The 12,928-nt window shown below is 37.8% G+C and overlaps 1 protein-coding gene across 2 annotated transcripts in view; it reads right to left on the minus strand.

Moving 5' to 3' along the window:
* Positions 1–1,708: 1,708 nt before the first annotated feature.
* Positions 1,709–12,928, minus strand: part of NETO2 (neuropilin and tolloid like 2) — a 79,643-nt gene continuing 68,423 nt past the window's right edge. For both annotated transcript variants that reach the window (XM_027977803.3, XM_027977802.3), the window contains exons 8-9: positions 7,822–7,935; positions 1,709–6,556 (exon numbers count right to left, since the gene is read on the minus strand). In XM_027977803.3, the coding sequence (XP_027833604.1) occupies positions 5,976–6,556; positions 7,822–7,935 (695 nt within the window). In that variant the 3' untranslated portion in view covers positions 1,709–5,975. The remainder of the gene's footprint in view (positions 6,557–7,821; positions 7,936–12,928) is intronic.

Consider the following 12,928-nt stretch of genomic DNA (forward strand, 5'->3'; position numbering starts at 1 on the left):
TATTTACATTTTAAATGCAGAATCAAATTGCAGTATCTTCTGCCATACTTGAGAGGGAATGGATCGAAGTGTTTTTATTGGTGGTTGGGAGGCTAAAATGGCTGACTTGTACTCATGCAAGAGGAAGACCAGCTCTCCTCATTCCATGATGCCAGGTTTAAGATGTGCCCACTGCACTGATGGTTCTTCCACAAACATAAAACACGTCAGATTTCATCAATACTTTTACCCCAGGAGTGAAAATTGGGAACTGCCACTGTCTTTTCCAGCTTCGTATTATCTATGGCTGCATAACAAATTACCTCTAAGTTTAGCAGCTTAATACAAGACTTATTTATCTTGGGTTTCTGAGTAATTTGGGTGTGGATCAAGGTCCCACACAAGCTATAATCAAAGTGTTGTCTGTGGTCATCTCGAGGCTCTAGTGAGGGGAGGATCCCCTTCCTGACCTGTCACATGTTGCTGGCAGGATTCAGTTCTTTGCATGTGGTAGACTGGGGGACTCCGCTGTTGCCAGGAAACCCTGGTTTCCTGTCACATGGACCTCTCCACACAGCATCTCAGAACATGGCAACTGGGTTCCATCAGAGCAGGAAAGCATGACAGAAACAGTGGGCAAGCAAGACAGAAGACGAAGTCTTTCTGTCACCTAATCTTGGAAGAGACATGTCACTTTTGCCATATTCTATTCATTAGAAGCAAGTCACTAGGTCCAGCTCACGTTCAAGGATAGGGGATGATACAGGATTGTGAATACTGGGAAGCAAGGATTGATGGGAGCCACCTTAGAAGTCTCTTATCACAAGTGTTTTTTTTCTAATATTAAAAACTGATTGAGAATGCAAGGTTGGTTTCAGACAATGAATGTGAAAGGCAGAGGCCATATACTTGAGTTAGTTGCAGCAAGTACTTGTGCACATTTTCGGAGCTAAATTGTCTTTTGAGGCATTACACGTAATAGACTGACAACACTATTTTTGGGTTCAAAATCTGTGAATGCTTCTCCAAAACACGGCTTAATACAAAGCTTAATACAAATCCTAGATGAAGTCATCAATGGAAGCATTGAACAAGATTTGAAAAGCATGGTTCAATACCTAGATTTTTGATGGCAATTCCTCTAAGCAAACAGCAGATACTCAACATATTTCAATAAGGAATGTACCGGCTCAGTGACCTGCAGGCACCAGATGTTACAGAGTATGACAAAGCTTGGAGGGTGAGACAACTTTTAGATAAAAGCTGTTTCCTGATCCTAAATAACACTAAAATTGCTCTGTAACTATTTGCAGTGATAACTACCCTTCTTTTTTTCTTCTTTGGCTCCTTGATCTGTGTGCCTTCCTTTGCTTTCTCCTCAGGGTACACCTTTCAAGAGACCTACACCCCCATCCTCACTAAGCTGTGGCCACGACCGACGCATCCTGCACCTCAACAGACAGCGTGTTCTGACAGCCCACTGTACTACGAAAGACCTCGTGGTCACTTCAGTGACTGGAGGCAGCAGCCTGGATTCTGCAGGCAAGCTAAGACTGAATTTGTCTTTTTTAGTTCTTCCCCTGAAGATTCACTTGAAAACGTAATGATTTTATTTTTTATCATAACTATGATTAGCTTGGACGTGACTGGATAGGAAATGCCAACTTTTCCTGGGAAGGAAATTAGGATTCTTTGCCACTTTTAGAGATTTTGGAAATTGAGGCAAGTAAGGAATCAAAGAACAAGTTTTATTTCCAGTGTAAGGACCAAATTCTTTACTGTGAAGTATCAAATACAGTAGTAAGTTAATACTATATTAATCCATATAAGAAGTCTTATATGGTCTGGAAGTTCACCTCTTAAAGAAAAATCAATGCCTCAAAAGAATATACTTAAGACAGTACATACTAAACATGCACCCCAGTCATTAGTTCCTTGGGCTTTTGTAGTCATTAAGTCAGTCACAGAAATATAAGGAAAAGTTGATTTAAAAAAAGCAAATTCAGAATTATGAGTTTGTTATTAGTAGAGATATATAAAACATGGACAACTGATTTTGCAGAAAGCTAAAAAAAGATATCCAAGATCAACCTGTCATATCATTTAGCTCACAACCCAAATCATTCTCCGAACGCAATAGCGCACACACATGTAGATTATACACTGTTTCCTTTAGATTCAGAAAAGAGCACAAAAGCAAACCAGTGAAAGCTCTTTCTGTCTAGTGTCGAGGCTATAAATTGTTAACAAACATTCTTTATTAAGAATTAAGAGTCATTGTCTTCCAGAATTTGCAGGTGCCAAGAAATCATGGCAACAAAATTGAAGAATAACAAAGTATTACAGAAAAAAAGAGTAAAATATAATGCTTTGAAGAAAAATGTAGAATAAATTACATTTTAAACCAGAATAACTGACAAGCCTACAAGAAACATCTGGGCTGCTGTTTGGAGCGGCTTTTAAAACATCCAGCAAGCAAAAGCAGGGAGACAGCAGAGAGCAAGGGAAGGGTGCTGATCTAGCTCTGAGACATGGGGAACTACCTTCTTTTCTCTGGGCTTCAGTATTCTCATCAATAACACTGGGGCAGATAATCTCTCTTGAATCTTAAAAAACCCCAAATCTCAAGATTCCTTCTGCTCATGAACAACATTTTGTAAGAACGCATACACTCCTTAGATTGAGAATTATTCCCATGATCACAACTAGGCTTTTCCTATCCTGTTCATCAGCTGACACACTCCTGAAACAAGGAAGCATCCTCACCAGACAACAGCACCACTATAAAAACGTTCAGGCATTTAGGAGCTTGTTTTAACGCCTAATAATCACGTGCAATGTGACAGACACTGACACAAGCTATTAACAAGTCCAAGTCAAAGGAGTGTTTCTGATCTCTTTTGTGATTGGAAACGTGGAAAAATCCTTTGCTTTTTGTCAAACGTCTCCCCTCTCAAAAGGTATGTGACGCTTTACTCCCACATTCTTTAGATGCTGGGGTTAGTGGGGTTCCTGCAATCTGCGGGCACTTGGGGGTTGACACCCTGTGGTAAATCTGGGACCAACAGCCTAACAGATGTGCTCCTGAGCTGTGCACACTCCTCCAGGTTCACCTTCTGTGTTTAACACTGGGCACCATATTCTCTGTGAAGGATGTAACAACTTCCACAAGATGGCTAAATTTTTTTCTTAAATTACTACAATTTATGGCTTTCACATCGGTAAACAATCTGCGAAGTTTTTTCACTGATGTCAAAGATGAAAGATTATATATACAGCAATTAGCATTGTTCTGGTAATAATGCCTAAAATTTGTTAGTTCCATTCTGTTCTCTTCAGATTGTATATTGCCAAATGTTTGACTAAGAAATAAATGCGATCTAATGCCACCCACGGCTCAATGACTAACATATGGCAGTCTCGGGCTGGCGTAGTTACTGATCCTCTGGTTCTTTACTTCTATCCCTGCAGGTAAACTGATGAGAAACCAGTGTTCTAGGCCACACTCAGATGCGCCTTCACTGGCTTAGTATTTACCATTAAGGCCTCTCTGTGTATTTTTCATTTTCTTTAAATTACAAGGAAATGTCATTCAATATTAAGACCCTCCTTTCTTTAGTTTAAGAGAAAACTAGCCTCTTGCAGGTAAGTTTGAATTTTCTACTACGAAAAACAAGAAGACTTAATTGTTTTAGTAGCAGGAAAATTTAGAAACAATTTTTTTGTCCAAGCTTTACTTGCTCAGTGGCTTGAAACCATGTACTTCTGTGCTGTTTTAATGTTAAATGTCTTCATTAACGGCTTTGTATTTTGTAGGCCTCTTCATGCCCTTTTAAGAGAGTAGGACACAAATTTCAAAAATAAAAATACATTTACAAGTGCTACTTAAGCATACTGTTATTATTTACTACTTTAGATGTTAAAGATGTATTTTCTTAATGAATATAATTTTATATAGGAAATATGATAATTTCCCTTTGACTAAGAATGAGATCACAGTTATCATTATATTAAGGACTTACTAAATGTTGTCTGGCCTGTTATCTACTAAAATGCCTATTCAACATAACTACTGAAAGAATTTAGCTATCTAATCTGGCTCTGGTTCATTAGTTCACTGAATACTACATTCATTAAGTCTTTTTACCTTCCCAAGTTGTATTTTTAAAATTGGAAATTATACTGAGTTTTAAAAACACTTAAGACAATACTATGGGTAGGTTTTCCTATCTTCTGGAGAGTATATACTTTTAAAAAAATGTGATATAATAAGCATTTTGAAGGAGTATTTTTTTATATAATATCATATTTAAGGTCACAGTTTTCATTAATCTGAGAAAATGTAAAGATGTGATATTTTTAAAAAGTCAGCGAAATCCAGTGAAACTTTAATTTCTCATTTCATGGAAAATTTAACTACAAAAAATATCAAACATGAGAATTTATCTTTTAAATGTCATGCCTGTATTAGTCATAATTCAATAAATGGATTCCTTTCCACATATATCTTAAGATCCTAAATCTCAGTGCCATAAATAATATGATTAAAGAATCATGTAACAATGTATATTTTAATTATCCGATTTGTGTAGTGATTTAGATCAATAGATACCAGTGAAAAATTTATCATAAACTAAGTGCAATAACAAGAGGAAAAAAAAGCTTATGTACACATTACCAAGATTTTTACAATAAATTATAGTGTACAGTTCCATCACAGCATATTGGTATACAAAGCCGCTATTGTGAATACTGAAAAGAAATCTGTCGTGGAGGTCTTTAACCTTGATTTAATAAAGTTTGTACAGTATCAAATAATATCAAAAGTCTAAAAAAACACAATGATTTTTTTATATCATGTTTATAAATTATTGTTTATATACCATAAGAAAAATAAGGTCAAAAGTGCAGTTTAAAAAAAAGTGGAAATTGTTATTCTTGGTAAGAACTAGAAAAATGTATTGTCCCAAGTAAGAAGCAATCTAAAGGCTTATACAGTTTCTTAGGCATTTTCCTTTAACTCCCATACAACCTTGGTTACCATATGCTACAGGACAAACCAATACAAAGGGAGTGAATAACCTTTTTATAAAAATAGGAAACACAGATCTAGCAATGAGTAACAACGGAAATAAATATGATAGGCTGCCCCCAAAATGAATTAAATGACTTTTTACTCACAGGAAAAAGTGGGCTATCACTGAATGTGATAAAATCTAGGAACTTTCAAAAAATTTTAATTAAGTTTTTAGTTGTAACTGGCAATGGTGCATACATCCCAGGATTATGAAACTTTCTAGTATAATATAACCAAAACAAAATATGACTTAGAGGTGCTAAACCGTATCACAGAAAATAAAGGTTAAGGATCCAGTAATTAAAAGGCAGCAGTATGGAAATTACTGAAGAAACAGATGGATGAAACATAATTCTGTGTCTTAACTGGCACTTACCACAGTAACTAGTTATATTTTGACAAAACTCTAGAACAAATGCCTATACTGAAATACATGTGAAACAGTAACCATTTATATAAGAAACTGAAATGGCAACATTACTGGCTTCTAAAACAAATTAAAGTTAGAGAACAGAAAAAGTAAAAGGAATGTGAAGAAAAATCTTATGTTTAAACTTATTGTGGGATCAAAATTTTGACAGAGCTATATCAATCAAGAACCATCTTCCTGCTGCTACCACCAGCTGAGCCTGGCGCAACACCGCTCCCCTCTCCAGACGCTACTATGTAACTGGTGCTTTGTGTGTAGGACACTGAGCACTAGACGCTTGTTTTTTGTTTTTTACTGCACGGAGGAAGTTTCTTGGTTGGGTTAACATATAGACTGCCTGAGATAATAAAAACTTGACCATTACATTAATGCGAAATGAAGGTCTTTCTAGTTCTGACAGGAGAAAAAGGTTGGCTGTTGAAAACAATATGGACGCTCTGTAGGCTGCATACGTACATACTCAATGATCAACGTCACTTCAGCAGAAGACTAAAAATCGATGGACATGGATGCTTGTGCGGAGTCTTCCCGGCCCCTGACATAAATCTCACAGGGCATCTCCTCCATCACCCTGTCTTCAAGAGCCTGCTCAGGGCACTCATGTGCCTGCTTGAAAGTGTAGCTACTCTTTCTGAAGGTGCTATTAAATGTTTTCATGGGCTGTGGTTGTGCAAAATCATTTCGGAAAGGAAGTTCCATGGAACTGAGGTTGGTCCTGCTTTGTTTGACGCTGGGCGCTTGCGACCCACAGTGATGGTCGTGGATGCACCGCGAGGCCGTCGAGGAGCGCCGTGTCTTCTGGTAGCTGTCCAGTTCCTCCGACAGGTCGGCCAGGTCGGCGGACATCTCTTTGTCTCTCAGTGAAAACAGTTCATAATGAGGAGGATCAAATACTTCTTGAAACCCAGTTTTATTAAAAGCAGTTTTGCATGCCATGACCTTTTTTCGAGGCTGTTTCACTTGTACTAAAATAGAAATAATGAGAAGGACCAAGACAATCCCCGACGTAACGCCAATAATTGTTCCGTGAGTTTTAGTGATTTGTTCAAACAGTCCTGCTTTTTTCTTTTCTGCAGAAAGAAAAACAATGAGACTTTGAAAATTCATTCATGATTTCTGTCACAAATTGGTAAAATATTTTTAGGTAAAGCAGAACACCTGGGTCAAATACAACCCAGAAAATGCAATTTAAGATTAGGTTTTTAAACAAAATAAAACTAGTATGACTTCTGGTTAAACTAACCAATCATAAGGCAGCCAGACAGACTATAAAAAAAGGAAAAGGACTTGGTTCTTTACTCAGAGGGTATATGAGTACACGGGCTTCCCTGGTGGCTCAGTGGTACACAATCTGCCTGCCAATGCAGGAGACGCAGGTTTGATCCCTGGGTCAGGAAGATCCTCTGGAGAAGGAAATGGCAACCCACTCCAGTACTCTTGGCTGGAGAAACCCATGGACAGAGGAGCCTGGTGGGCTACAGTCCATAGGGTTGCAAAGAATCAGACACAACAACAATAATACGTAAGCACATACAGTTTGCAAATCAAAGTAATACATGAGTATAGAAAATGTCAAAACAAAACTCTGTTTTTATCAAGTTTAGCTTTCTGCTCTATGGTAGATTTGAGTTAACCCATAGTATTCCTACTGATGGCCATAAGCAAGGAGAACAAAAATGATTTCACTGACTCACTCAGATATGTTTACAACCATGGTCCACTGTTTTTGAATGGTTACCTGAAAATACTTCCTCTCATGATAGCAATATCTTACATTAACTTTCTATAGTTATTTATTGAACTCTTGGGAGAATAAAAGGGAGATAAACTGTAGTACTGAAACAGTGATTTGATACCCAGCATTACCACAAGGCATATTTCTCTTTCAGGGAGTATATACTGAAATATAGCATAGGAAATTCATGGAATAAAAAACGCAGTCCTTATAAGGAGTCTGTTTTACACTGTAAGACTGAATCTATCAGTTGAATTTTGCTAAATAGTATTTCCATTTAATTTTAAAAATAAGAATACTCTCGGTCACAATCTACATTATTATGACAATAAGGTATCTTTACAATATAAACAACCATGACTAACTTGTGGACAACTTTTAGGCAAAAAATATAGTCTATAAAAATTGCTTTTGTTGAGAATAATATTCAGTTTTACCACATCCCAGAGGTCTGTGATTCATTAAGGAGAACACTGATTTTACATGTCTTCATTCTGCCAAAGCAGTTATGCCAAGTACAGTTGTAGAAAAAGACTTTTTTTTTCTTAGTGAAAGACAATGGCCACACATCTAAGGGCTGTCCTTCACCAGCAGACTCACCTTTACAATGATTTTCATCCCAAGGGTACGCACAGTTTTGAATCCCATTACAGACTAAAGAATTATTGATGCACATGTTGCTATGGCAAAAGAAAGTGCTGCCTGTACAGGGAGCTGTAGAAAAAAGGAAACTTTGTTGCTAAGAAGAGAAAGCACACAGATTATGACATCCAGATTCATTTTACATTTGCTCTTATAAAGTCAATATCCTATCTCAAAGGCTTTTCTGTGAAGATACTCTGTACTACACAAACAATAAGACAAAGGCCCGTATTCTCTGCTGCTGACTCATGTAAACTTTGACCAAGGTTGGGCACCAAGAGATTGCTCTTAGCGTAATAACAATATGAATATATGGTTATCCCTCAGTATCTGTGGGGCATTGGTTCCAGGACCTGTGGCCAACACCAAAACGTGCAGCTGCTCAAGTCCCATAGGCGGCCCCTCTGAATCAATTATGCAATGTGTGCTACTGCGGTATTTACTACTGAAAAAAGCCTTGTGTAACTGGACCTGCACAGTTCAAACTCCTGTTACTCAGCGGTCAACCATATTTGATACAGGTCTTACGAAACTAGTACACAGCACATTTTTTTCAAAATGTAAAAGAAAATATTAGTGAAGACCTGGAGACACTGAACCCCTGTGCTTTGCTGGCAGGAATGTAAAACGGTGCAGCTGCTGTGGTAAATAGTATGGCAAATGGTGAACAGTTCTCAAACACTTATACAGATACTATACGCGCCAGCATTTCCACTTCTAGGTATACAGTCTTAAGAACTGAAGGCAGAGACTCAAAGAGATACTTGCTGTTCACTGCAGCAATATAATGCACAGGAGCCAAAAGGTGAAAGCAACGGAAATGTCTGTTGAAGGATGAACGGATGACCACAGACAAAATAAAAATGCACTCTTTGGAATTAAAAAAAAAGTTTTTAAACAGTACACATATAGAATATATGCCATTGAATTTCATACTTGGTATAATTCTTTAAAAATCCTTAATGGTCTCAAAGCTTATCACAAGGACAATAAGTATCAGATACAGAAATAAGCTGTTAGATGGACAGAAAAGCCAATGAAGATGCATCGTGGTATTTAGCCAATTGCAGAATTAGCAGGTGAACCCACTTCTGTGTGTCATGTATGTCATAAAACTGTATCACACAAACGTGTGCACTTTAAAATATAACAGATGTCCTAAGGAATATATAGTATTTTTAGATTCCTCATTTCTAAAAACTGGAGTTTTCTGTTGTTTAATTTTCACACCACAATTCTATTATGTACTAGATCATATTACACACTGAGCTTTTATTTTATCCAGTTCACAAGTGGGAATACAAGGAAGCTGTTTTCAAGACAGGGTGGGTAAAGTTATAAATAGCATTCTAGTCTGATTTTCTGAGTCAAACTATTATTAGTTCTTATGGTTTATCAACAGAACATTATGTGACAGTACCCTGATGGCGCTTCACAGCTTCAAAAGTGGCAAAGAGCCAGGTTTCCTGCTCAGTGTTTCTTACTGGTTGAATAGTGAGTCGAAAGTACCCTTTTTAAAAAAATCATAGAGTTCTTTATAACTGCTCTCTACATTATTTAAAGCAATTAGAAAGCAGCACAAGCAATGATATTGTCAGTTTCGTTTTGTAGAAATGCGAGTTATATTTAAAATCACAAATGTACTAAGCTTTATGGATTTTCAGTGGACAAGCATAACTGTTCATAATGAGAATGAAAGTATCAGTTATTGACATGGGTTGCTAATGACATGCTTCAATTCTAAGCTATATAAAATGGCTGAATTACATAAATAAAGGACAAAGAGAATAGCAAAAACACTGCCAGTTCTGAACTGCTCTCTGCTTGCAGCCTGAGGACTTTCTCCTTTCCCCTTTACTCACTGCTGGGTCATGGTGCAGGAGAGGGGAGGGGGTTGCCATTTTAGCTTCCCTCTACTTCTGATGAGATGTGGCAATGATGCTGAGAGATGGTTCTGTCCTTCAGCTAAGCCTGCAGGGGACCTGTAGGGCAATATGTCACTGAAAATCACATTATGGATTTATTCTGACAAAAATATCTTCTGCTGCTTTCACAGTTTTAGTCCTGGAAATTATGTTCCTAAAACCATTCCCTTCCTTAAAGAGTAAAGTATATATTAGTACTCAGTGCTTGGGAAGAAGTCAAACATATCCTGGTTGCTATTCTGTATTATGCATTTTGGCCAAGTTGTACTATTTTAGTCACATCTGCAGTCTATAGTCAATGAATAGATAGGAAGTGAACCTCTTATGCAGAATTAATGCATTTATATAAATCTCCTGGGAAATATTTTCATGGATGGATTCATAGTAATTACAAACCATTAACAGTTTAGAGTTAATACAAGGAAATCAAACCTCAGGGAAATCAAACCAGTCAATTCTAAAAGAAATCAATCCTGAATATTCATTGAAAGGACTGATGCTGAAGCTCCAATACTTTGGTCATCTGATGCAAAGAGCTGATTCATTAGAAAAGACCCCTGATGCTGGGAAGGACAGAAGGCAGGAGGAAAAGCGGGCAACAGAGGATGAGATGGTTGGGTGGCATCACTGACTCAATGGACATGAGTTTGAGCAAATACCAGGAGATGGTGAAGGACAGCGAAGCCCGGTGTGCCGCAGTCCACGGGGTGGCAAAAGCTCAGATACAACTTAGCAACTGAACAACAGTTTGGAGAATAACAAAAGAGAGTTAACAATGCGAATTAATGACACAGAGTCGGACACGACTGAAGTGACTTAGCAGCAGCAGCAGCATGTGAAAAGAAAACTGAAGCTCTCAAATGTGCTTATCAAGTGGACATTTTTAAATTGAAACTTTTGTTTTATCAAAGTTCACAAAATTCTTTATTTTGATCACACATATTTTTTTGGAGCGGTGTTTTCTTTTTGTTCTTGGATGGAATTAAGCCTACTGTAGCCTTCAATTAGTCTGAACTTTAATGATTAGTATAAACATATCACTTGAAGGAGGTTTGTCATCTGTTTACTTATTAGATCTGTATTAAAGAGAAATCATTAGTTTTACAGAGAAAATAACTAAAACACATTAGAGAAGAACTTTACATATAAGATTTAGACAACTGCTACCCAAAGTAAATATAATGTGAGTCAAGAACGAGAACAGGTAGCCATACTAGTCTTTAAAAAGAAACAGGCGGAATTAATTCTACTGACTGTTTAGTCTTTAAGTCCTATCCGACTCTTCTGTGATCCCATGGATTACAGCCAGCCAGGCTCCTCTGTCCAAGTGATTTCCTAGGCAAGAACTCTGGAGTGGCTTGCCATTTCCTACTCCAGGCAAATCTTCCTGACCCAGGGATGCAACCTGTGGCTCCTGCATTAGCAGCTGTCTTCTTTACCTCTGAGCCATCAGGGAAGCCACTGATAGTTTATTAACCTAATGTATTTGTGTAGAAAGTTAACACAGCAGGACTAAGGCTGCTACCTTTAGAAGGGTCTGTGTGCAAGGGTGGCCCTTAGCTGGCATATGGAAACTTGGCTTCCCTCCATTCCCTGACTGACAAGGGTAGTTCACGGTGCCTAGAGTTTGTGTTAATATCATACAACTGCTTTCCTTCTGTGAGTCTAGAATTTTGGTATATTCAAGGCAGAGAGTGCCTATGTGAACAGTCCCCAGTAAAAACCTTGGGTGCTGAATCTCTAAAGTCGGCTTTTCTGGGCAGAAGCATTGAACAGGTTACTATATTTTTTGGTTGCTGGAGAAATGAACACGTTCAGTGTGCCCCTCCTGGGAGGGGTGAGCATAATCCCTGTGAAAGGATTTCTCCAAACTCAAAGACAGTCTCTTCCCTTTCACTGTAATTATCTTAGCTGTTAAAATGAATATATGCTGGTCCTAGAAATCACCTAACATAAGGGTGGTGCTGTGGAAACCTGAAACAATATCCAAAATGCTATCATTTTAACATGTAATCAATATAAAACATTATTAAGAACATATTTTACATTCTTTATTTCATACCAAGTCTTTGAAATCTGGTATATGTTTCTGTAACCGTAGCACATGTCAGTGTAGACTGGCTGCACTTCAAGTGCTCAGCGGCTACACGCTCCTGATGGACCCTGTACTGGGCAGCGTGGGTACAGATGCTGGGAGTAAAGGTACTGAGGAGAAAGTAAGAAGGCTAAAAGGTTTTCCTGCTAACTACATCCTTGTATCAAGCGCTGACTTGTCTGACTTGTAGTTACTTGAAACAATGAAACAACCTTGGTTGGGTTGCTTTTTATTTTTCAAGCTTGAAAAGTTTTCAAAATAAAACAATTTTTATAAACAAACTGAGGTTATAGCTATAGGTCAAAAAGAAGCAACAGCACAGTCGACTGCGGCAAACACCACCGCTGAAGTGGACTTCCCCACTGCTTGAAGAATTCACTACACTCAAAATAACTCAACATTTCCTCCTTTAACTGTTCAATTTTCAGTTTCCAAGTCAGTGAGGCCCCAGATTTTAAGTACCTCTGAGTCACTCTCTTGTGACTTTGCATCCGTGTGGAGTGTGTCTCCACAACTCTTCTTTCAACTCATTGTTACTTCTTTGATTCAGATCTTCCTGGTTTCCCACCTCAACCATCGAAGTAACCTCCTAAATAGCCTCCATGCCCCAATAAAAGCACAGCTTTTTTTAGAATAACATCCTTCAAAACTCCCCAATGCCTATAACATGAAGCCTAACTTCAGCCTTTAGTTTAAAGGTCTTCAAGCTTAATCTACCGTTCCTGCTTCATTTCTCTCTGTTCTCTCCCACTACTTCCTGTGGCCCAAATTAGCTCTGCTTCTATACCTTTTCCATTACAGCAACTCTGAAAATAACCACCTCACTTAACATTTCTACCCTGTAAAAAATCAACCTACCCTCAAGGCTTAACTCAAAGGACCTTTCTGCAAGGACTACCTGCTCCATAAACAATATTGCCCACTAGAGGTAACCTGGATATTTACTAAGAAAGCACTTTGTTTTCTGTCTTAAATGGTCTTTGTCATAGTCAATTCTGTATTTATTTCATTGCATATATATCACTTCACTTAAGTGACTGTAAGA

The sequence above is a fragment of the Ovis aries genome, chromosome 14 (assembly GCF_016772045.2).
Source record: "Ovis aries strain OAR_USU_Benz2616 breed Rambouillet chromosome 14, ARS-UI_Ramb_v3.0, whole genome shotgun sequence".
In the NCBI taxonomy this organism is placed as follows: domain Eukaryota; kingdom Metazoa; phylum Chordata; class Mammalia; order Artiodactyla; family Bovidae; genus Ovis; species Ovis aries.